Raw genomic sequence first — 25,503 nt, 5'->3', positions numbered from 1 at the left:
TCGCAAGTCCAGTGATGTTACCACTACGTTATGATCTTCTTACTGTGAACCTTCTATGTTATCAGATTTATTTGAAAATAATTTGTTCTCATACATTTCAACATATCATTTATTTTGAATACATTATATACATTACAGAAAACCTGTTAAAATTATATGTTCTAGGAGTGCTTGGAGAAAAGCTGAATAAGAAACTAGCATAATGTAGCCTGTTGTTAAATAACTTAAGCAGGAATCATTTAACATGTTAGACTTTAAAATATTTTTCAGCATGTCGACTATTATTTAAACATAGATTCAGTTTTACAAAATGAGTAGCTGATGATTGGACAGAAGGTAAAAAAAAGAGAATGATTCAAGGTTAATCAGTAGGTGGACATCAGAGTGTAAGACAATCAGCAAGTGTTATTACATATATTTAAAAAGGCTGTATTTGTTGACAACAGTGCATTCATGCCATGTGCCATTTTTAAATCACGCTTGTGCAGAATCGTTAAGATAAAGTGTAAGCTCACAGTTGCGCATCATCAGGAGATTTTTGAGATCATCAATGGATCGTGATTGGGCATTGGACTCAACTGCTATTAGTGACTCTTCATGTTGGCTTTGGCCTAATGATAGTTCGGTTTATAGCCAACCAGAGCTATGACTGCTACAAGCACCTGCACCCTAGGCCAGGATGTCTGGAACCGTTCTGAGGAACAGTCATTAGACCCGAACTATTAACTCTGATTTATTTTCACAGATGCTGCCAGCCCTGCTGCTGAGCTTTTCCAGCAACTTCTGTTTTTGTGTCTGCAACACAGTTGGGGTGGCTGTGTAGAGAGTTAAAGAAGGAATGCGGGTTGATTGGACTTTTCTTCGTGAAGAAGATCCTCCTCAATTTCTGCGGGTTCCAAAATCTACTGACTTCAGGATTTCCCCAGCGGGGGTTATTTTGATGTGACCTTCTGGAGCATGAAACCATGCAAGCTCCTCCTGAAGTACTTGATGAAAAAGATGGTGAGGGTCCCCTGTTCATCTTGTCAGCAGCACTGCTGTTTATCCTACCTGTGCAAAAGTGCTGGCTAGTTACCATCCACATGTATGATCCCAGTATCCTGCAGCAAATGTTCTGACCTTCCTGAAAAGGTACATGCAGTTGGAAGGCAACAGCGCTGGTATGATGCACTTGTTTGGGATCTGGACAAGTAAGTGTAGGACAAGGTGAGGGTGAAATAAAGGTGATTCAGAGGGCGGGAAAGGTTGGCGAGGAGAGAACGGAAGCCAGTGCAACAGCACAACCTCCACCGAGAAGTCACAGGCAATTGAGGAGAAGAAAACAAACTAGTTCGGGGAGTGAACAAGGGTGGAGAACAACAGATAAAGGAAAATCCATCGGACCTGGCAAGCCCTCAGCAAGAGACAGCTGCATGAAGGACATACCTCCCATGATGAAGATATCCGGAGCGATGGCCACCAACAAAAAAAAAGACATTAGGAGCCCATCACAAAACTTTGAAATGGTGGACTTTGTGAGTGGCCCAGTGAAACATAATCCCTGTTCCTCGGGAGCCACATCACTGCTCTGGGCAACATGGAGGAGAACATGATGGCAGCTCTGTCCAATTCAGAACTGATATTCTTGGCTTAGTACTTGCTCCAATGACACTGGATCGGGGCAAAAACCCTAGAGAGGAACAGGTCAGTTGACTCAGCCCTGAGGGTGCAACAGTTCACCATGGAGATGGAGGAGCTTGCACAGTGACAATACCATGGGTGAATGCGTATTGGACGCTTGATAATGTAAAACCATCTGAAATAGGTTTGAAAATTGCCAATATTAACGTGTGTAGCTTTAAAACCACTACATGATGTGTTTCCACACTGGCTCCTCACAAAGGGTGACACACACATCCAACAGGACAAATGTTAATTTACGAGATACCCTCCAAGAACTGTGAAAACACTTTTCATAGGACAAACAGGAAGAAAACTGACCATATGAATGTATGAAAATCAACTTGCCACTGCCAGATATGATCAGTACACACTCACTTTTGATAAAGAATAACATTAGAGCTGTACTCGGGTAGGATATTCCTGGAAATGCATCCATGCAAGTTATTTGGATGGGACTGAAAAATATGAAATGGCTGATCACCTTTATTGGAATTGTACTATAGACCCCCTAATAGTCATAGAAAAATTTGAGAAACAAATTTGTAAGGAGATCTTTGTTATCTGTAAGACTAATAGTGAGGTTATAGTTGGGGATTTTAACTTTCCAAACACAGACTGGGACTGCCATAATGTTAAGATGGAGAGGAATTTGTTAAGCATGTACAAGAAAATTTTCTGATTTCAATATGTGGATGTACCTACTAGAGAAGGTGCAAAACTTGACCTACGCTTGGGAAATAAGGCCGGGCAGGTGATTGAGGTGTCAGTGGGGGAGCACTTTGGGGCCAGCGACCATAATTCTATTTGTTTTAAAATAGTTATGTAAAAGGATAGACCAGATCTAACAGTTGAAGTTCTAAATTGGAGAAAGGCCAATTTTGATGGTATTAGGCAAGAACTTTCAAAAGTTGATTGGGGGCAGATGTTCGCAGGTAAAGGGACAGCTGGAAAATGGGAAGCCTGTAGAAATGAGATAACGAGATTGCAGAGACAGTATATTCCTGTTAGGGTGAAAGGAAGGGTTGGTAGGTGTAGGGAATGTTGGATGACTAAAGAAATTGAGGGTTTGGTTAAGAAAAAGAAGGAAGCATATGTCAGGTATAGACAGGATAGATCGAGTGAATCCTGAGAGTATAAAATCAATAGGAGTATACCTGAGAGGGAAATCAGTGGGCATGAGATACCTTTGGCAAATAGCGTTAAGGAGAATCCAAGAGGTTTTTACAAATACAATAAGGACTAAAGGGTAACTCGGGAGAGAATAGGGCTCCTCAAAGATCAGCAAGGTGGCCTTTGTTTGGAGCCGTAGGAGATGGGGAGATACTAAACCAGTATTTTGCATCAGTGTTAACTGTGGAAAAGGACATGGAAGATATAGAATATAGGGAAATAGATGGTGACATCTTGAAAAATGTCCATGTTACATTTGTGTTGGATTGTGCTTGAGGAAGTGCTGGATATCTTGAAACGCTTAAAGGTGGATAAATCTCCAGGACCCAATCAGGTATACCCTAGAACTCACGTGAAGCTTGGGAACTGATTGCTGGGCCCCTTGCTGAGATATTTGTATCATCGATAGTCATAGGTGAGGTGCCCCAAGACTGAAGGTTGGCTAACATGGTGCCACTATTTAAGAAAGGTGGTCAGGACAAATCAGGGAACTATAGATCAGTGAGCCTGACATCGGTGGTGGGCACATTGTTGGAGGGAATCCTGAGGGAAAGGATGTACATGTATTTGGTAAGGCAAGGACTGATTCGGTATAAAAGGAGTTCCTGATGAAGGGCTTTTGCCCAAAATGTTGATTTTCCTGCTCCTCAGATGCTGCCTGACCTGCTGTATTTTTCTAGTCACACCTTCTCCATTGATTAGGGATAGTCAACATGGCTTTGTGCATGGGAAATCATGTCTCACAAACCTGACTTTTTTTGAAGTAATAAAGAGGATTAATGAGGGCAGAGAGGTAGCTATGATCTATATGGACTTCAGTAAGGTGTTCGACGAGGTTCCCCATGGGAGACTGGTTAGCAAGGTTCAATCTCATGGAATACAGGGAGAACGAGCCATTGGGATACAGTACTGGCTTAAAAGTAGAAGACAGGGTGGTGGTGGAGGGTTGTTTTTTAGATTGGAGGCCTGTGACCAGTGGTGTGCCACAAGGATCGGTGCTGGGTTCGCTACTTTTGGTAATTTATTTAAATGATTTGGATGTGAGCTTAAGAGCTATAGTTAGTAAGTTTGCAGATGACACCAAAATTGGAGGTGCAGTGGACAGCGAGGAGGGTTACCTCAGAATACAATGAGATCTTGATCAGATGGGCCAATGCGCTGAGGAGTGGCCGATGGAGTTTAATTCAGATAAATGTGAGGTGCTGTATTTTGGAAGGCAAATCTTAGCAGGACTTTATACACTTAATGGTAAAGACCTAGGGAGTGTTGCTGAACAAAGAGACCTTGGAGTGCAGGTTCATAGCTCCTTGAAAGTAGAGCTGCAGGTAGATAGGCATTTGTTATGCTTTCCTTTATTGGTCAGTGTATTGAGTACAAGAGTTAGGAGGTCATGTTACAGCTGTACAGAACATTGGCTAGGCCACTTTTGCAATATTGCTTATAATTCTGGTCTCCTTCCTATCAGAAAGATGTTGTGAAACTTGAAAGGGTTCAGAAAAGATTTACAAGGATGTTGCCAGGGTTGGAGGATTTGAGCTTTTGGGAGAGGTTCAGTAGGCTGGGGCTGTTTTCCCTGGAGCGTTGGAGGCTGAGAGGTGACCTTTATAGGGGTTTATAAAATCATGATTTGATTAGATTAGATTCCCTATAGTGTGGAAACAGACCCTTCGGCCCAACAAGTCCACACCGACACTCCGAAGAGTGACCCACCCAAACCCTCTGACTAATGCACCTAACACTATGGGCAATTTAGCACAGCCAATTCACCTGACCTGCGCATTTTTGGACTGTGGGTGGAAACCAAAGCACATGGAGGAAACCCACGCAGACACTGGGAGAATGTGCAAACTCCATACGGACAATTGCCCGAGGCTGAAATCGAACCTGGGACCATGATGCTGTGAGGCAGCAGTGCTAACCACTGAGCCACCGTGCCGCACATGAGGGGCATGGATAGGATAAATAGACAAAATCTTTTTTTCTGGGGTGTGAGAGTCCAGAACTAGAGGGTATAGGTTTAGGGTGAGGGAAAAGATATAAAAGGGAACTAAGGGGCACCTTTTTAATGCAGTGGGTGGTGTGTGTATGGAATGGACTGCGAGAGGAAGTGGTGGAGGCTGGTACAATTGAACATTTAAAAGGCATCTGGGTGGTTATATAAATAGGAAGGGTTTGAAGGGATATGGGCCAGGTGCTGGCAGGTGGGACTAGATTGGGTTGGGATATCTGGTCTGCATGGATGAGTTGAACTGAAAGGTCTTTTTCCTTGCTCTACATCTCTATGACTTTATTTCCAACTACACAGACAACAAATTCACCTGGGACAATGTAACCATCCTAGCACAGGCAAAACAGAGACCCGCGAGAGAATTCATGAAAACCTGGTACTCTAACCGGAACTCAATCAACAAACACATTGAACAGGACACCATATACAAACCACTCAGATACAGAACTGGAAATACCAAAAAACAGAGATACACAAATAACAGGTGGGTCAGACTGCCAATACCATATTGAAGATGCACTGATGATGTCACCTAGTGAGGCGACAAAACATTTGCCGAAAACCAAACCAGCTCTGCGAATGAATCTACGACTTCTGAACCTATTCCTGCTGCAAGTGATGTCAAGGAGGACGTCACGTGGTGAAGTGCCAGCAACCCACACACTTCGCCTGAGGCCTCCAAGATAATATTTGATCCAGGGTTTGGTCCATGCAGTAGGATGAGACGTGTTCGCATTTATTCTTCCAGAAGGTGCACCTGGAGAGTTCTGTGATCAGCAGCCTGAAGGAAGAAGATGGGTCAGTAATGTCATATCAGCCTGACATCCTGAGGCTCAGCCAATCCTTTTATTCTGGACTGTATGACAAAACCCACAGGCAGCACGGTCTCTCAATCATTCCTGTCCTCTGTCACTGTCGTCTTAAACAACAACATTCAGGAAAGACTGGACCAGCTGTTATCTCCAGGTGAGCTGACCAAAGCCCTTGAGTCCTTTGGAAAAGAATAAATCTTCCCTAAGTGATGGCTTATCAGCCGTGTTCTATTTAGCTCTATGCAACTTGGTAGGTCAGGACCTGCTGGGGGTGTACGACAGTATGTTTCTGGTAGATAGCTTGTGTGAATCCATGAGGAAAGAAATCGTCACCCTCATGTACAAGAGGAAGGAACTTGGAACTTAGCGACCAATTCACTTTTGAATGTGGATTATAAAATCCTGTGTACAGTCATGCCAATTAGGTCAGGTCTTCTCTGGGATCAGTGATTCACCCCAACCACTCCTGTGCTGCACTGGGCAGGAAGATCCCTGAAAGCTTTGTGCTCTTCAGGGATACGATCGCCTACATGCAGGACAGGGAAATGGACAATTTCCTCATCAGCACTGGTATGTAACGCCACCCTCATTCTGATAGCCTCTTTGACCATCAGCTAAAACAGGCTGTGTAGAGACCCTTGGTATGCAAAAGCTAAGTGTCACTGTATACTAATGTTCTGTCTATCCCTGGTGTTACAAAGGATTGGCCTGGCCTTGTTGCTGCGGAACGCAAATAGTTTGATCATTCTGTATCATCTGTCTCTTGTGGAAAAATTTGTAAAGGAAAACACTTGACTACAAGTCCATCAGGCAATGGTCGGCACATAGCATCCTCTAATCTTGCGGGAGAAAGAGAGAGTTGAACATGTTGGGTGGTTCCCTGAGCAGACTGTCAAAGTAATTTGGCAGTATGCCTCATTGCCAGAACGTCCCAATTAGCACCATGATATTGCTTGGCTGATCCTGAGAAGGGCTCTGTATACCCGATCCCAGGACACTGCATGCTGCCATTGAAGCAATGCTGGGGTTTGAGAGAAGGAACTGTCACTCGTCTTCTGGAATGTGCCTTTGCAAAGAAGGTCTGAAGAACGATACTTTGGTTTTTGAAAAGGTTCTTCTTGAGCAGCTCTGTGATGCAGGGCTCGACTTTATGGTCTGTTCCCCTAGATTGAGGAATTTAGTGTAATTTCAATAATCAGCAAAGTACTGAGTGACTGATGGATCTGCAGGCTGACAAGTCCCTAGTTTCAAATGGATTTCATCCTAGAGTTTTAAAAGTGGTGGCTTCTGAGAGCATTGGTGGTGGTTTTCCAGAATCCAGCAAATTTTAGAAACATTCCAGCAGATTGGAAAGTAGCAAGCATCAATCCTTTCTTGAATAAAAGAGGGCACAAAACAGGAAGCTATAGGCTAGTGAGCTTGACGCATGTCTGTCATAGGGACGATATTAAAGTTGATCTTGAAGGAGGCTTTTAAGGAACAGTACGTTTAACAAATGTATTGGAGTTTTTTGAGGAAGTGTCATTTGGTGATAATTAAGGGGACTCTGTAGATGTACTGTAATTGGATTTCCACAAATCATTTATCGAGGTACCATGTAAAAATATTAATGCACAAAGAAGGACCTCATGGTGTAAGAGGTACCATAATGAGAATTTTGTTTTCTTACCGTTTGGAACTCTGTTCCACTGGTGGTGGAATCAAAGGCAGTTTCTTGATAAGTAATGAGGTGGAAGATGAGATGGGGAAGTGGGACTGTCGAGTAATCAATTCGTTCATAATTTTATTGACTGGCAGAGCAGGCTCTGAGTTTTCTCCTACTGCTTAGCAACCTAACTTCATAAGATCAACTCATTTTATAAATTTCTTCATCATTATATCATGGCAAATATAAAGATTTAAGTTATGATAATTTAAATTTTGCCTTAATCATGTGTATATCCCAATCTTTTTACTTGGTGGTTTTTGTCTGAAAACTTTTCAGTGTTGGCTATTTATGCTGCTTGCTGAGATCTGTTCAGATGAAATTAGAATTCAATTAATCACAGAAAATGTGAAATCCACACCACTGGATTTTTGTAGGTGACGTTTCTCAAGGGCTGTGGTGAGCAACTTCGCTGCTAACTGCAGAATCCAAGTCAATGTTTGTGCAGCTTATTGTCAAAACAAATCTTGGAAAAGAATTTTCAAAATCCTTTTTCAACTTTTTTTTTCAGTCTGAGGTCTTTTATATGTAATGGTGCTGATAGGATCTGACTCTTTTTATTTGTGTGCTTTCTAATACCAAAGAAGGAGTCCAACACAGTTTGGCTTTAATTAGACAGTTGGGTATAATTCTGCTTATGGGAGCGATGTATGGTGGGCAATTAATATAAACCAGCACAGTGTCTTGGTTTAAGAGTAATTGCAAATCTTCTGTGCTATTTGAGGCAGAAAAAAGTTTATGGGTCGTGTAAACTACTTGTGGAAATTCATTTACAGTGTACCTAAATCTTGAACTTGAATTGAATTATACAGTGCTTTGACATATTGCATGATAATATCAAGGAATTTATTGAATTCCCCCACCCCACCCACCCGAGAGCCCATATTGTCAACATGTCTTTTACGTGCCTTCTGTAATGGCCCAGAGCATGTAACCAGAGGTGGTGCAAATTATTAAGAAAATATTGCTCTCTATTTTTAGTGTCTACATTTGTGCCTGATTTTAAACATTTGAGTGCATTGGTTTTACTTCCCACGGTTGGATTGTAATTTACTATTAAATTATATATGCTATAAATTACTCCAGTTTTTATCAAATATTGTTGGACATGCCTTTATGTTCTCTTTCCTCACACATGCTTTATTTGTTCTTGTTTCAGGCTGGTGTTTCCATATGGGGATGGGGAGGCCTTGGCGTCGTTCTTTTTGTAGTCACTTTTGGACCTTTTGCTATATTTTACTTTGCGTTCTATATCCTGTGCTTTCTTGGTGGGTAAGTATAATGTTTTATTACAACATTGTATCCTCTATTATCTCCGTAGATAAAAACGATGTTACTTGTGGATATCTGCTGTATTAACTATTTGAGTCTTTGGCTCTTCATCGAAAATGATGCATGGAAGTATTTAATTCTTGACTCATTTATGTCTGTGCTGCACAATCTTCTTTCAAATTGAGTATCTTGCTAGAAATTGTAATTGACTTTATTTTTGAATTTTAACAATGATTTAAAATCCAGCTGCGGTAGTAAAAATGTTTCTTCAGTTCAATGTTATAAAAATACTAGAGTAGCTGCTCACAAAAAGGAGTGGCAGTGGTGCAGTGATAATGTCACTGGACTAGTAATGCAAGAGTGCAGGCTTGAATCCCACCACAGCAGATATTGAAATTTAAATCCAGTGATATCTGGAATTGAAACCTAGTCGAATGACAATTGTGTAACCATTGTTAATTCGTTTGAAAAATAAATCTGGCTTTCTAACTTTTTTAGTGAGGGAAATCTGCTGTCTTGTTTGGTCTAGCTTGCATTTGACTCCAAATCCACCAAAATGTGATTGACTGACTGACTGACTCTTCTCATATGGTCCTGATAGCCACACAGTTGTATCAAACCGCTATACCTTCTGAAGTAGTGCAGACTACTCTGTATTGACCTAAGCACTGGAAATGAAAATGGAAAATTTAACCCTGTTGCCGTAATGATTTCCTGTTGTGCAGTAGCTTTTATGCCAAAATTAGGAAACCTGTCAAAAGGAGAACTTTTGGAATGTACCTGTGGCAGGTTGTAAAGGAAACAACAAAAATGAGAAAGGCCAGTCTGCGATTCACAGAAATATCCATATGTCGCAGCAGTAGAAGTACATAAAAATAAGGTGTCAGTGTGGTGAAGCTGCCACATTGCACTCCTTACATACCAAACAGTGGAAGTCACTTGCACTGAACAGAACTGAGCAATCCCACAATCAGTACATCAAATTTATGCTCTCCAGTTCTGTCCATCTGGTTATAAATGATGGTGGATATTTCAACAGATAACAGAAGTCTTCACAAGTAACCCCATCCTTATTGATGACGGAGTCTAGCACATTAGTTCAAAAGAGAACACTGATCCAATTGCATCTCTCTTCTTCCTGAACTCCCCAGAATTACATGGCAGTCTTCAACCAATTTGATTCGTCAGAGTGACATCTAGAAATTTTGTTTTTTATTGTTTCATTACAATGATAACAAAAGTCAGCATTTGTTAGCCATTCATGATTGCCTTTAAACTGAATGGCTTGGTCAACAATTTCAGAGGGTAGTTAAAAACCTGTGTGGAGTCATATGCATGCCAAACCAACTAATTATGATAAATTTTCTTCTTTAAATTTAGTAGATTTGTGAATCAAATGTATGTTATCACAGTCAATTATAGTTTAGTGGTTGACCTTACTTAGACTAGCTTTATATTTCAGATTTGTTTGAATTTTAATTCAACGAGCTGCCACGGTGGGATTTAATCACTGTAATCACTAAACCAATGATTTAGTCACTGTATCTGGGTTTTTGGATTATTAGACCAGCGACATTAACACTATATCATCATCTTCTCTAGAAATGGCTGAAGGCACTGGACATTCTAAAGATTGAGTTCTGACAACATTCTAGCAATAGCATTGAAGACTCATGTCCCAGAACGAGCTGTACCCATAGCCAAACGTTTGCAGTACAGCTACAACACTGGCATCTTCCTGACAATATAGAATATTAGCCAGGTTTGTCCTGCACACAGAAAGCAAGACAAATCCAACCTGGCTAGTTACCACCTTTACTAGTCCTCTTCATCAGCACAATGATGGAAAGCACCATTGTCACTTGCTGAGCAATAACCTATTCATTACTTATTTTGGATTCAGGCCAAACTAAGAAACAGTCATTTGGCCCAACAAGTCCATACTGACCCTCCAAAGAATATCCCACCCAGACCCTTTCCCCTAACCAACACACCTAGCCTACACATCCCTGAACACTGGACAATTTAGCCCATGTGGGTTCTACTTGGACCATTTGGTTCCTGACCTTGTTACAGCCTTTAGTTGAAAAATAAGCCAAGGCACTGAACAGCAGAGGTGAAATGATAGTGACTGCCTTTGCTCTTGTAGCAGTGTTCAATTGAGTCTGGCATCTGGGAATTCTCCTGAGATAGAAATTGACTCTCCCTACTGTTTGGATTCACAGCCATTACATTGGACAATGGATATGTTTGTTGAAGATTACTCATCTCAGTCCCAGACATCACTGCAGGAGTTTGACAGGGTATTGGCCTTGGTCTAACCTCTGTATGCTTCATCAGTGACTCTCCTTCCATCATAATAACAACAGGGAGACTTGCTGATGATTACACAAGTTTCAATGCTATTTGTGATTCAGCAGCTCAGCTCCATGCACAGTAACATCTAGACAGCATCCAGGCTTTGATTGGTGGTGTTGCTGTTACTTGCCTCTAACTGTCATGTTATGGCTATGCTAAACTAGAGGCAAAACTAAATGTTTTCTCTTGACTTTCAATGGCATTACCACTGCTGAATTGCTAAACATTTGTAATCTATCTGTTCAGAGATGTTCTTACATGCCTCTGGAACAGAAGGGACTTCAACCCAGGCCTCCTGACGCAGGGGTAGGGAGACTACCACTATATCATAAGAGGGCTCGAAACACTGGTACAGGCCAAATGGACCTGTTCAGAGATATTATGACACAACTTTGGACCAAATGGAACCTGAACCCAGGTTTCCTGATCTAGATGTAAGAGTGTTACTGCTGCACCACTTTGGTTTCTCTTTATAAAAATGTGAAGACTGAGAATTGCTTTGTATCATAGTTGAATAATTTTGGCACAGTTATGTGCTTATTAAATCAGCTTTTATTAAGCTGGTCAGGTTTTTGTTTAATAAAAAGATCGTGTATGCTTTTGCAGTTATAGGATTTCATTTCAAAGAAGATCTCCAGCTTTTTGGGGAAAGAATCATAAGAGTTCCTCATTTTATTTTGCACTCTTTTTTATGGATTAATTTAATTACCATTGCTTTTGGATACGTTTTGTGGGATCCTTTGCAGCCTAGAAAAGTTCTCCACTTCACTTCAATCAGTACATTGTGTGTAGTAATAGATTATATTTTTATGAAATTACATTTTGTCATAATCAGAGCATCTCTACAGTGTGGTCTGTTGAGTCCACGCCGACCGTCTGAAGAGCATCCCACCCTGACCCAAACCCCTACCTTATCCTGCATTTCCCACTGCAAATCCAATTAGTCTGCACATCCCAGGACATCTTTGTAACCTGCACATCTTTGGACTATGAGAATAAACTAGGACACCCAGAGTAATCTCACGCAGACACTGGAAGAATGTGCAAACTGGAATTGAACGTGGGTCCTTGGCTCTGTCAGGTAGCAGTGCTAACCACTGAGCCACCATGCCACATAATCTGTTTCAAGGTATAAGAAATACTTACAGATTTAATTTTTTTGGCTAGGCAATCATTCCAAGTAAAATGACTTGTGTAAATAAACTTGTGACCAGGAGTGAATTTGGGTTCATAATACAACATAATTTTCTGTTGGGTTTTGTTATACTTGAAAGGCTTTAAGGACAACCCAAATCTCAATGTAGTATAGCTACTTTGTTTACTTACATCATAGTAATGTGGTTCATTGCCGATGCTTAACCCCAAAAAGTTATTCCAACACTAACAAGGGGCAGTTTAGAGTGTGCATGTGGCACAGTCCAAAGTGTAACATAGAATAAGCAAGTTTAACTTTTGAACTTTCATTTTAATTTCAGAAAACATAGCTTCTTCATGTTGATCAGCACTGAAAGTTTGTGGTTTCTCAGTTTGCAATAATTCTCAACTTATTCAACTATTTTTATTGGCAGTCTTCTAAAGTTGTCCTTTACCTTAATCTTGGAAAATTTTTCAAAAGCTTGTTAAGCCTCCACCCCTGTTCTGGTTTACACTGAATGGCAATGTGTTTATTGTCTAACCAACCTGTTCAGACATGTTATGACACGCCTCTGGGGCAGGTGGGACTACCTGGTAGTTCAAGAACCCACTCTTGAACTACCATGTATTCCTTAGAAAATTGTATGCCAAATTTGTACCTCATTGTGTGTTAATGCAGCGAATAGGCAGTTTGTACAGGATCTTGGATCGCTGTTAATTTTATGAAAGCACATCTAACTCCACTCTATAGTTTTAACCCCCTCTCACACTAGGACCATGATAGAAATTAAGGGATTGCTGTTCTTGCTTTTGTTTAATTAGCTACCTTAATAGACAATTACTTAGTTTATATTTGAACAGTATTTATGATCATAAATTGCTTGTCAATTTTGTTTTAATCCTAAAAACAATAATATTGGTAAATGTTTCTTAGAAAAGATCTATTTCTAGATGTTTGAATTGAAAAGTTGCTATGTCATAGTAAACTACTACAAAACTTTGATTAGACTAAACTCTGAATGTTGTGAGAAGTCTTGGTGTTCAGTTGATGAACTCCTAGTCTTTGCATTCCACTCTTTTCATAAGCTATTGTTGAAAATTTGAAAGAAAATTTCCAATGATGTTGTGTGTGGATAAGACCAGTGCTCTTTTTAACTTGGACTTGGAAATGCAGGGCATAATATCAAAGTTTGCAACTAAAACCAAGTGTAATTACAGCAGACTTCAGGAGCACAGAGACTGAAAAGTATCTTTCAGAAGAGGATTGGATAAATATTTGAAATGAAATTACAGGGCAATGGAAAAGAGCAGGAGCATAAGTCTAAATTATGAATGGCTCTTAAAAGCTGATACAGTCTAAATGGCATCCATTTATATAATGTATCAATTTATGATTCCATCTCAATGCAAGGATATGGAGACCTTGGCAAAGGTGCAAATAAATAGTTACAAGATAATACCAGAACTGACAGGTCGCAACATATTGGGAAAGATATAAGAGTCAGGATAAAGATAAAGCTGAAGAGTGACCTAATGGAGGCTGTAAAAACAAAAAGATGAATGTTGGTTGCAATTAAATTCATGCTATTGTACAGATAAATGTTTAGCCTTTCTTCCGAATTAAACTTAGAAGAAAGCCAACTGCTGTATCTATTTTTAAAAGTCACAGCACTTGAGGGGTTTAAAACACTACATGGTCAAAAAATACATCTTATTGCAGTCACCTGAAGGATGAGAAAAGGGGAAAATTACCCCACATCCTTCTCCTGTTTTTAGTGTGTCCGGTTGAAGGGAGCAGCTTCTGATGGAGCTAACCATCAGTATAGACCATTGGGAGAGAAGTCTACCTCTGTACTGTCGACTCAACTTAATTCAATATTTGTTGATTTCAGCTGCTGGAAATTAAGCTACAGTAATTTAATTTTGCTTTCATTAGTGTAAATGTCTGCATAATATGATCCGTTCATGCTGACAAAGGATCATGTGAAATGATTTACAATGTTTGCATGTATTGTATTCATTTTTATTAAGTCACAAGGTTTTATTATGGATTGTCCTCCAGGGTGGAGTTGATAACTTTACGTACAGTTGTAAAATTTGAAGGAAAAGTGAGAACCCATTCAACTGTTTAGAGATGGAAATTAAATTTGTTAATTCAATTTTTGAATGTTTCTTTCGCGAGGATGGCCAATGTTTATATTAATTGGTAATTGCTGTTGAGACATTAGTGATGGACTGTTACTTTGAAATACTGAGCAAGCTGCTATAGTATCAAAGTACTTCAAAAAATGAACTGTTCAGAGTTGGCCACTATATAGGTCAAGAGACATGTTTAGGATAGATTGGATAAGGGCAACTGATATCAACCATTTTATACTTTTTGAAATGATAATCCAGCAATTTCAAGATTACTTCTGGTCTTTAATTTACTGTCAGATTTCAGATGATGTGGAGGTGCCGGTGTTGGAAGGGGGTGGACAGAGTTAAAAAATCACACAACAGATGATAGTCCAAGAGGTTTATTTGGAAGTACAAGCTTTGAGTGCTGCTTTTTTTTGTCAGGTAGCTACTGTCCACATAGCTTTGACCACCTCAGTCCATCACTGGCACCTCCACATCATGGCTATCATCGACACTACCAACTGCCAGCTCAAAGTGGAGAGTATCTCCAAGAAGATCGCACATATTTACACATACATCAAGTTTTTGCAGAAATGCAAGAAAGTAGAAAGGATCCCAAATGGACTACGGATCACGGACCTACTCCAGTTGACCTACAGCATAGACTATACTATCACACCTCTTGCAAACTCTTCAGTTATCTCATATACCAACTCTACCAGAGCGGCACGGTGGCTCAGTGGTTAGCACTGCAGCCTCACAGCGTCAGGGACCCAGGTTTGATTCCAGCCTTGGGCGACTGTCTGTGTGGAGATTGCACATTCTCCCCAAGTCTGCGTGGGTTTCCTCCGAGTGCTCCAGTTTCCTCCCACAGTCCAAAGATGTGCAGGTCAGGTGATTTGGTCATTCTAAATTGCCCATAGTGTTAGGTGCATTAGTCGGAGGGAAATAGGTCTGGGTGGGTTACTCTTTGGAGGGTTGGCGTGGACTTGTTGGGCTGAAGGGCATGTTTCCACACTGTAGGGAATCTAATCTAATCTGAGTCTAATCTACAGCAGACGCCATAACCTTGAAATCGAGATGAAGTCCATATTCTCAGCTTGCGCTCAAATACAACAGTACTTTTACGAGACACTGCCAAGCGAGGCAACAGAACCACACCACCTACATGATGTGTAGTTGCAGATAGATGCTATTTTGTTCAAAAAGTACAGAATCTGTAGGCAGTCAGTCCATGTGACATTTTATAAATATCTACCTTGGAAATAGAACTAGTCTGACTCAAGGTTGAACAGATTCTGCATTAGTGGTTGAACAGACTCTAACCTCATACGTTCAAGGCATTGTCTAAGTTGAGATGTCACCTTTTTTAAGTTATCTCAGGAACGTGACTTGAAAAGGTTCTGGGATTTATGTATAAATGAGTCAAAACAAGCAACACATTCTAAAAGACGAAAGACTTAACAGCATTCTAGGTTTGTAAAATTTATCGCATCAGTTGTATGACACTTTGATCTTTTACTATAAATTCTGTGTCCTGTGATCTTGCCCCACTAGCTACCTGGTGAAGGAGCAGTGCTCTCAAATTTAGTACTTCCAAATAAACCTGTTGGACTGTAATCTGGTGTTGTGTGCTTTTTAAAAATGTTTTCAGATAGTAAACTGAATTCAAGTTTTCAAATTGCCTTGGTGGAATTTTAGGTTGTACTCATAGTTGTCCTTATTGAGGGAGGGGTCACATTTAATTTTTTTTTCCCATTCAAGGAGCCAATGAGTGGTCTAGAATGATCAACAATTTGGTACAACATTGAAGGTGAATTTCAAAATAAAAGTTGAGGTATGAAGAAAAAGCATAACTAACTTGAACTTAAAAAGAGTCAAAGCAATGAATTGAACTTCTGATTAAAAATAAATGATTACTTCGTAAAGATACAGCTTAAGAGGCAAATACCAGAGCTACCTAAAACCTACCTTGTCTTTTCAATTAAGTTGCAAAACTAAAGTGGAGGAAAGACGAGACTCCAGCCCTGATTACCAGGGAACACTGAGCTAGGGCAGCTAGCTCTATTTTAATGTCTACAGACCTTCCCTTCATCTCTGTTGCGCACTCTGAACTATGTTCGATGCATTCTTGTGGGTGTAGGCTTGGAAAGTAGTTTGTTTTTCAATCTCGGTTTTCTGCCTCGGAGCCTGCTTTGTGGACAGATGGATACATTTGTGGAGATGATACAGGAGAAGGGGATTGGGATACACACTTAGTTCTTGGATAACGCGCATTCCGGCAGTGCTATTTTCTGTAATGTCACAGAAGAAATAGGAACAGTATTTTCAGATTGCTTACCTCTGTTCTCAATAGCGCAATTCCATTGTAGAACAGTTTGGCATTTAGTTTTGTGAATGCACCAATGTCTGCGCTGAAATCTGCATGCCATTCTACGCATGCACCGATGTCCGCACCAAAGTCTCCGTGCCATTCTGCACATGTGTGATGCTGGTGGTCAGCGTGATGCTGGTGGTCAGCTTCATGCTGCTTTGCGCATGCGCCATATCAGTGTCTTTGTGTTGCTCTGCTCATGCTCTGTCCTCAGCTGATATCGTGCAGCTTTGCCGGAGAGGTATTGCACGGAGAGAAGCTTTCTTGCATGTTTTAAATATCCTATGTTAAAGTTACTTTTGTTTCATTAATAAATATGACTTCCGTCTTTGTGCTATATTTTGTGTTAGACTTTTGGGTGATTATCGAGCGATCATGAGTGATTTTTCTTTTGCGGGTCTGCTCCTAACCGCACTTTTCCTATAAGTCCCATTATTTATATTAAGTGAGGTTTTGCTGGAATGCAGTTTTGGCGTTATAAGAGACTACTTGTGTGTGTACGCGCGCGCTGTCCGTCTGATTCACTTGGCTGCTTGCATAAGTACAAACCACCCAAATCCCTACCCTCTGGGTAAATGGAGTATCTCTGCATGGTGTCTCCCTATCCATCAGGATTCACCGTTTCTGCGAGCCACTTTACCTCCCGTGGGCTGTGTTTTGGACAAGCCAGCACTAGGTTATTGATCTAGTTTATTAGGCTAGGGACATGACAAACATTATATTATCTGTTTCAAAACAGAATTCAGGATTTCTTTCGTAGACCTGTTTTTCCTTCCAGGTTTGGATACATAGATAACAATTTCTACTTTTTAAAAAGAGAAAAGTTATATTCTACAGCTTCTCTAATTTTGAACAGGATTAAATTTCCAAGTAATAAAAAAGGACAAAATGAGTTAATTCTGTGATACATGTAAATTATTTCAACAATCTGATTTAGTCACAAGGAAAATTGATTTCATTGCAATAATCAGTTTGAATAACGGGTGTTGGGGAGAGACCAAATGACTGCAATTTGAGTATTAAATGTTTGGCTTGATTTTTCTCAAGTTACTTTGCTCAACTTTTAAAAGGGCTGCTAATCAATTTTTTTAAATCCTTCAAGTTTTCATAGAATCATAAAATTCTTACAGTGCCGAAGCAGGCCGTTCAAGTCCACACCTACCCTGAGAGCATCCCACCCAGACCGCCTCATGTAACCCCCTCCCCCCCCCCCCCCCCCCAATTCCTGTAACCTATGTTTGCACATCCCTGGACAATCAGCAATTTAGCATGACCAATTCACCTAGTCTGCACATTTTTGGACTGAGGGAGAAAACTGGAGCACCTGCAAGAAACCCCTGCAGACTCTGGGAGAATGTGCTGAAAATGCTAATTTCTATTTTAAGGGGCATGATGTATAATCGTCTGTATTACTGCAACTGTATAACATTTTTTGTGACAACACCTAGTGCCTTGTATACAGTTTGGATTCCTTACACCTGAATGTACTCTAATTGAAGGCCGTATAGAATAGTTTCAGGATGCCAATTCCTGAGTTGAAGGAATTGTCTTATGGAAGGAAAATGAGTGAGCAACCAGGCTATCTAATGTACCGCTGGATATTACAGCCAGTTGCACCTGATGAACAAAGTAGATGCCACATTATCCCTGAACGTGTCCTTGGAATATCATATACAATGTCTATCTTATATCTTGATTTGTTGCATGCACATGTACCATGCAATGATGATTCAGTTTTGCTTATTGACTTATTTGCTTATTCTGGCATGTCTCAATCATACCAGCACTGCATGCTGTACCAATAGCATTGTATTTGTTGGGTGTAAGGTACATAAGGCTTTTAGTATTGGAGACACTTACTCTTAAACATTAGTGGCTCCCCTTTGGAGCTGGAAAGAGGCCAGAATCTAATTATCTTAACTCGTATCTGATTTGAGAATGGTGACTCAGGATGAAATAAAACCTTTTTTTGTGAAAATGTGTTGTCAGTGTATATTAGGATAAGATATGACTCTAGAAGTATTGCTGAGGTGGAGCTTGGATATGAGAATGTTCAGAGCAATTTTAGAATCATGAAAATGCCTGACATGAAGTTTGTAACTTCTGAAAACAAAGTGCTGGAAATGCTGAGCAGGTCATGCAGCATCAGTGGAGAAAGAGTTATTTTCAAGTCTATGATCTTTTATCAGAATCAATGCTTGGAGATAAGCAACAGAGTTTCTGTTCAAATTGTAATCTTTGTCATGACATAATAGTCAAAAGACAAAGATGATATTCAGCACATTTTGGTTTGTGAAAAACCCAGTGTCAGCAGTCATTCTTTCATTACTCAGATTTACCATCTCTCTCCCCCTCTCTCCCTCTCCTCTCTATCGCATGCTCGCTGTCTGTAGTAATGCACATTCTTTCCTGATAAATGTTCACCTGATCTGCCTTGAGATGATACGATCAAACCTACTTCCACCATACTTTCAAGTGGGTTATTCCACTAGAAGTTATTATTTAAGCCTCTTTTTTAAAAAAAAAAACTTTTTACTTACTCTTCCTCTTAGCCCAGTCCTTCTACTCAACTGAAGTACTGAAGTCCCTCAACCTTAATACCATTATGCAACTTCGTTCTTTCTTAAATAAGGAGATCAAAACTGCACAACTATAGCAAAAGTTGCCTGCTTTTACATTCTATTTCTCATTGGACTTGCCTTCCTAATCACTTGCTCTTCTGAATATATTAACATTTTGAGACCTTAAACACATTCAGATCATTCTGTTTTGCAGTGTTCTGCCATATTTTCACCATTGAAATAAAATGTTGTTTCCCACCCTTCCTAGAAAAAGTAGACCAGTTCACATTTTCACAAACGTACTCTCTAATTGCTAAGACTTTTGCCTTTTCACTTAACATGCTTGTGTCCCTTTGTAGGAGTGTGTCCTCTTCTTTACTTTCCTACTAATCTTTGGGGTTATCAGCACAGTTAGCTGCTATACATTCAGTCCCTTCATCCGAGTCATTCATATAGATTGTAAATAGTTCAGATGCCAGTTTATTTCCCAATGGCACTCTGCTCATTAGATCTTGAAATGCAAAGATGACCCATTTGGGCCTACTGTTTATGCACAATCCATTTTAATTTAAAATAGTTAGTTTTATATATATTTTTAAAAAACTGTTTGGATTTTCACACTCGTGACATACTAATGTTGGTCTATTTCGTTTTTGTGAATGTGTTTAATAATTAACTAGATCAGTTTTTTCTGAACTATGATTTTAAGCTAGAATGTGTCAGAGAGCAGATGACTAAAGGCTTCGTGGAAAGTTAATGAAGTTTGTTTATTTTGTGGAGTTTACTTGTTTTTGGATTTAGAATAATCAAAGATTGATTCTTAACTTAGAAAACACAGATGGAAAAGCTTTTCTCTGTTTGAAGGAGACCAGAACAAAATCATTTGGAAGATTAGTTACCCCTAGCAAAAGGAATATGTTGAGAGCAGTTAAGGGGATAAGTCAGTTCAGGATAAGGATTTCAGCTGTGAGAATCAACAAAAAAGACTTTGCAACTCATAGACTAGAACAACTAAGAAGCAGTTGAGTCAAAATACAGATGTAGCAAGGAAGGAAAATGTCTCTGGATTTTGAGTTATCCTAAAATGATAGTGTTAGGTAATGATAGGATTGTGTTTTGCTGAGGATTTGAAGTCTTTTAAACTGTTATATTAGATATAGCTTGATTCGTGTATTGCTTCTCTTATCTAATAAACTTTCATTGTTAAAATTAGATCTGCAGTCTTGTGAGTTTATGGCTTAGTAAAAGACCACCACATTAAATTAGAAAATAACAAAATATGATCTATCAAGTTGGATTGCATTTTGGTTGGATTTTTTTCAGTAGGAATCATGATACCATCCTAATATCTTAACCTAATGCCATGAGTTTTTGTGTAATAAAACCAAGAACTGTGGATAATGAAAGTTTACCAAAATAGTGGAGACAAAGGTCATGTTTAGAAAGATGTGATAAATCAAAGAATAGAGGTAAGGCCAAAGAAAATGTATTGAAATGAAAAATGTTAAACAGCCTATGACAGGAAGGAATGGAGAGTCTAAATCTAATTTAAATCTAAGGGTGAAATAACAGATAAGACAAGAATACATTTAAGAGAGTAAAAACACAAAACCTTCAGCTTCTATCTGAATGCATCATGATCCAAAACAAAATAGATGAACTGAAAGTGCAAATAGAAATTTGGTCATTGATATCAAAGATATGGCTGCAGGATGACATGGATCAAGACTTCTTTATTTTAGGATACAATACGTATCAGAATAAGCAGAAATGTAGAAAAGGTAGAGGGTGGCACTATAAATTAAAAATGGTGTAAGCATAATAAATATGGATGACCTAAATTCAGGAAACTAAGATGTTCAGAGATTGGGTAGGGATGAGAAATGATAAAAGAAAAAAGTCTGTGGCGTAGGCTACAAATTCCCAGCGTTAACTCTTTGTTAGAGTGGAGCATTTTTGAAAAAAAAAGTTATTTTAAAAGCATGGTAATAGTATGGAAGATTAAACTACATTTTGACCAGAAATATCAGATAGGCAAAGATAGCCTAGATAAAGAATTCATAGAATGTTTTCAAGATCATCTTCGAGCAGCATATTCTGGAAGTGGCTAGAGAGCAGGCTATATTAGATCTGTTGTGTGCGATAAAATAGGAGTAATAATGTAATTGTGTAGGTACTCCTAAGTAACAGTGACAATAATATAATTGAAGTTTGAGGGCGGGAGGAAAGGGTCAAAGACTGTTTTTTTTAAAAAAGGGCTACCGTGCTGTCAAGAGTAGTCTGGCAGTCATTTCCGAGATGCCTTTGATGTAGGGGAGAGTAGCTAGGGTTTCTGGGTGTGTTTAGTTTGCTTGTTTGGGTTTGTTGTGAGAAATCGGCGGACTGTGTTCATTGGGTACCTGTTCTTTTTGAATACGCTATATAGGTGACATCTTGGAAAAGACTGCCAGATTACTCAGACCTCTTGGCATCATGGTAGCCCACAAACACACCAACACACTAAAACAGTAGCTAATGAACTTGGAAGACCCAATATAGACGACAAACAAAACTATAATGTCATTTACTAAATACCTTGCAAGAACTGTAACAAACGTTACATGAGACAAGCAGCCACCAGGATACATGAACATCAACCAGCCACAAAAAAGACATGACCCACTCTCACTAGTATTCTTGCATGCAGATGAAGAAGGACACCACTTTGACTGGGACAACACATCCATCTTTGGACAAGCCAACAGAGAGAGACACGAGAATTCCTTGAAACGTGGCATTCCAACTAGACCTTTATCAACAAAAACACTGACTTGGATCCCATTTACCAACCTCTGAGAGAAAGAACAGGAAATTATGTCACCGACCCAAGGAAACCTAAATACATAAATTGAAAGCAGGTCACTAACAGCAGTGCTTCACTGGAGGCTCACTGATGATGTTACCTAGTATGGTGATGAAACGTCTGAAAATGAACCTTCCAGCTCAGTGAGCAAACTTACATCCAGAACTAAAACTCCTTTTTGGGCAACAGTACCCAACTATACCTTACTCAGTTAATAAACTCACCTTGTGTGGAATCAATCCAAGGGCTAACTCTTCTTAAGCAAGATAGAAGATCCCTGGCGAGGAAAAGGGAACTGCTATTTTCCCCTCACCATCCATTAAACAGCTACTCCATTTCCATTTGTAGATAAGAATTCTGAAGACTGAAGCCAAAATTTCAGTCCCCTCTGCAAATATTATTCCTTCAGCTATCTCTGGCAACTGTTTTGTGTTGAACGAAAGAGTTCCGAACCTTTGGTATCGTGTTTGACCTTGATGAGCTCTCATCCACATCCTTGGCTATGATTAGCGCTGCCAGTTTCCACTTTATAAACTTGCTAATTTTTACCACTTGGTTGGCTCTCCTACCAATATTTTCATCTGCGCCATAGTTATCTCTTAGTAGACTTAACCATTCGAGGACATTTTTAGCTGGCTTTTCCACATTCGACCCTCTATAAAATTGATGTTATGTAAAACTCTACAAATCTTAAATCGCTAAATGCCATCGTCCATCATTGCTGTGCTCACTGACCTACATTTTGCCTACTTAAACAACGCTCAATTTAAAATTCTTGCTCTTGCTTTTAAATTCCTCTCTGTAATCTCTTTCAATATTATTGCCTTCCAAGATACCTGTGCTCACCTAATTGCTCCTGCTGAGCATTCCTTATTTATATTAGCTTCACTATTGTGGTCGTGCCTTAAGGTATTTGGTAACAAACACGAGAATTCCTGACTTTGTTGTATAGGAGGGAGAGTTAAAGTGCAATAGAGTAGGATTGATAGGGGACTGTGTAGTCAGGGCCACAGGCATTTCTGTGGCTGCAAAAGAGACTCCAGGATGGTGTGTTAGCTCCCTAGTGCTAGAGTCAAGGATGTGCCTGAGTGGATGCACGTCATTCCCAAAAGGGAGGGCAAACAGCCAGTCATGGTATACGGTACTTGCAGCATCAGTAGGAGGAATGGCAAGGTCCACAGAGAGCTGAGGGTATTAGGTAGCAGGACCTTTTAGGGTTGTAATTTTGGGATTAATCCTTGTGCCATGTGCCAGGGAAGCAAAGAATAGAAAGATTAATATGCAGCTAAAAAACTGGTTTAGGAGGGAGGGCTTCAGACATGTGGATCATTGAGATGTTTTTCAGAGCTGGTGGGATGTATGCAAGAAGGACAGGTTGCACTTAAACTGAAGTGGCATCAATGTCCAGGCAGGGAGGTTTGCTTGTGTCACTTGGGAAGATTTCAACTTGTGTGGCAAGGCAGTGGGAACCAGAGCAATAGGTCAGCAAGTGAATAGCTGAGGAGGAGTTGAGACAAAGACCAGTAAGGCTAAGAGGAAGAACAGACAAGGAGAGGTTACTGAACATGGCGGGGTTAGCTGACTGAAGTGCATTTGTTTTAATGTGAGGAGTGTGACTGGTAAGGCAGATGAACGTAAAGTTTGGATTAATACTTAGTGAAGACTCTAACTGTGGAAGGTGCCGTATTAGACCTGGTATTGGGGAAGGAGCCTGGTCACGTGATTGATGTTTCAGTGGTGGAGATTTTGAGAATAGTGACCATAATTCTATAAGTTTTACATGTGGATCGGAAAGAGTAGTCCTCAGGTGAAACTACTAAATCGGGGGAAGGCTAACTATGACAATATTAGGCAGGAATTGGGGAATGCAGATTAGGGGTGGCTATTTGAGAATAAATCCATATCTGTCATGTGGGAATATCCTAAAGGCCAGTTGATGAGAGTTCAGAACCAGCATGTTCCTGTGAAAACGAATGATAAGGATGGGACTATTTGGGAATTTTGGATGACATGAGAAATTGGGAGCTTTCTCAAAGAAAAAGGAAACATACATAAGGTTTAGGAAACTGAAGACTGATAAACCAAAAGGAATATAAAGAAAGTAGAAAATGACTTTAACAAGGAGTTAGGAGGACTAAAAGGGGCCATGAAATGTCCTTGGCTCAACAGGATTAAGACAAGTCCCAAGATATATTGTATGTATATAAGGACAAAGAAGGTAGCTAGGGAAAGGGATAGGTCTGCACAAGGACAAAGGAGGGAAATAATGCATGAAGCTGGAAGAAGTGAGTGAGATCCTTTAAATAATAATTTGCCTTGGTATTCACTAAAGAGAAGGACATGGTGGATGGATCAGACCAACTGTCTGCAAATATATCAAGGGGATATCTTTAACCCTAACTTTTATCTTATTTAAAGACAAGTATAAGGTGCCGTGTTCTAGATGTAATTCAATTTGTCACACTACTCGGCTTTAGGCAAAGCACACTTTTAATCTTACCTGCAGTTAAAATGCAAACAAAAGGAATAAGAATGGTATAACTTTAAGTCCAACTCTGTTGGAAAACTTAACAGAATAATAGATTACTTAATTACTAAACAGTAACTGTTGCGAAATAGCAATACCCCTTAAACACATCCTTGGCAAATGCAAGTTCAGGAAGTAGATTGTGCTAGAGATGCCATTCTGGCAGCAGAGAGAACTCCAGCTTTTTGCTGTAATAGAGAGAGAGATACAACAGTTTCCACAGACAACTTCAAAAACCCAACAATTGCCAAAACGTAAACTATACCCTGGTTCTATGGGAGTCTGATTTCATCCATTCGTACTGCTTCTATTCTTCCAACTTAAAAAAAACTCAAGGCCTCACAAGCTGTTTACTTTATTTGCTAGAGGAGACAGGTAGAAACCTATGGCTCGCACCTTCTCTTTGGAAAGAAAAGGACAAAATATACCTCTTAAAGCCATAGTATTGTTACATGAGTCTATAGAGGAGTATGTTATGTTAGGGCATGCAAATTATATATAAAAATGAAGGTCATGTTGGGTGTTTTGGAAAACTTTGAGACTAGTCCCCAGGACCTAATGGGATCTATCCCAGAATGCTGAATTGTGTGAGGGAGGAAATTAATGGCATCTTGAATGAATCCTTTTTTCTCTTTAGTCACAGGAGACGTCCCAGAGCATTAGAGACTAACCAATGTTGTTCCTTTGTCTAAGAAAAGCAACAAGGATAATTCGGGAAATTATAGGATGGTGAACCTTACATCATTGTTAGAAATATTATTGGAGAAGATTCTTAGGGACATAATTTCCTCACATTTGGAAAAATATGGAGTTATTAATGACAACCAGCAAGGCTTTTGCGGACGTGGTTGTGTCTCCCAAACTTGATCTGAATTTTTTGAGGAAGTCACAAAGATGATTGAGGGCAGGGCTGGTTTGTGGTCGACATGGACTTTAGCACGGCTTTTGACAAGTTCC

At 39.7% G+C, this 25,503-nt stretch overlaps 1 protein-coding gene across 1 annotated transcript in view; it reads left to right on the top strand.

Annotated features, from left to right (window-relative positions):
- The window catches only part of snx13 (sorting nexin 13), a 190,173-nt gene that overhangs the window by 30,138 nt on the left and 134,532 nt on the right, over positions 1–25,503 (top strand). The window contains exon 2 of the mRNA XM_043690995.1: positions 8,517–8,629. Coding sequence (XP_043546930.1) covers positions 8,517–8,629 — 113 coding nt within the window. The remainder of the gene's footprint in view (positions 1–8,516; positions 8,630–25,503) is intronic.

The sequence above is a fragment of the Chiloscyllium plagiosum genome, chromosome 5 (genome assembly GCF_004010195.1).
Source record: "Chiloscyllium plagiosum isolate BGI_BamShark_2017 chromosome 5, ASM401019v2, whole genome shotgun sequence".
Taxonomy (NCBI): Eukaryota; Metazoa; Chordata; class Chondrichthyes; order Orectolobiformes; family Hemiscylliidae; genus Chiloscyllium; species Chiloscyllium plagiosum.
This window is presented reverse-complemented; position numbering and strand designations above follow the sequence as displayed.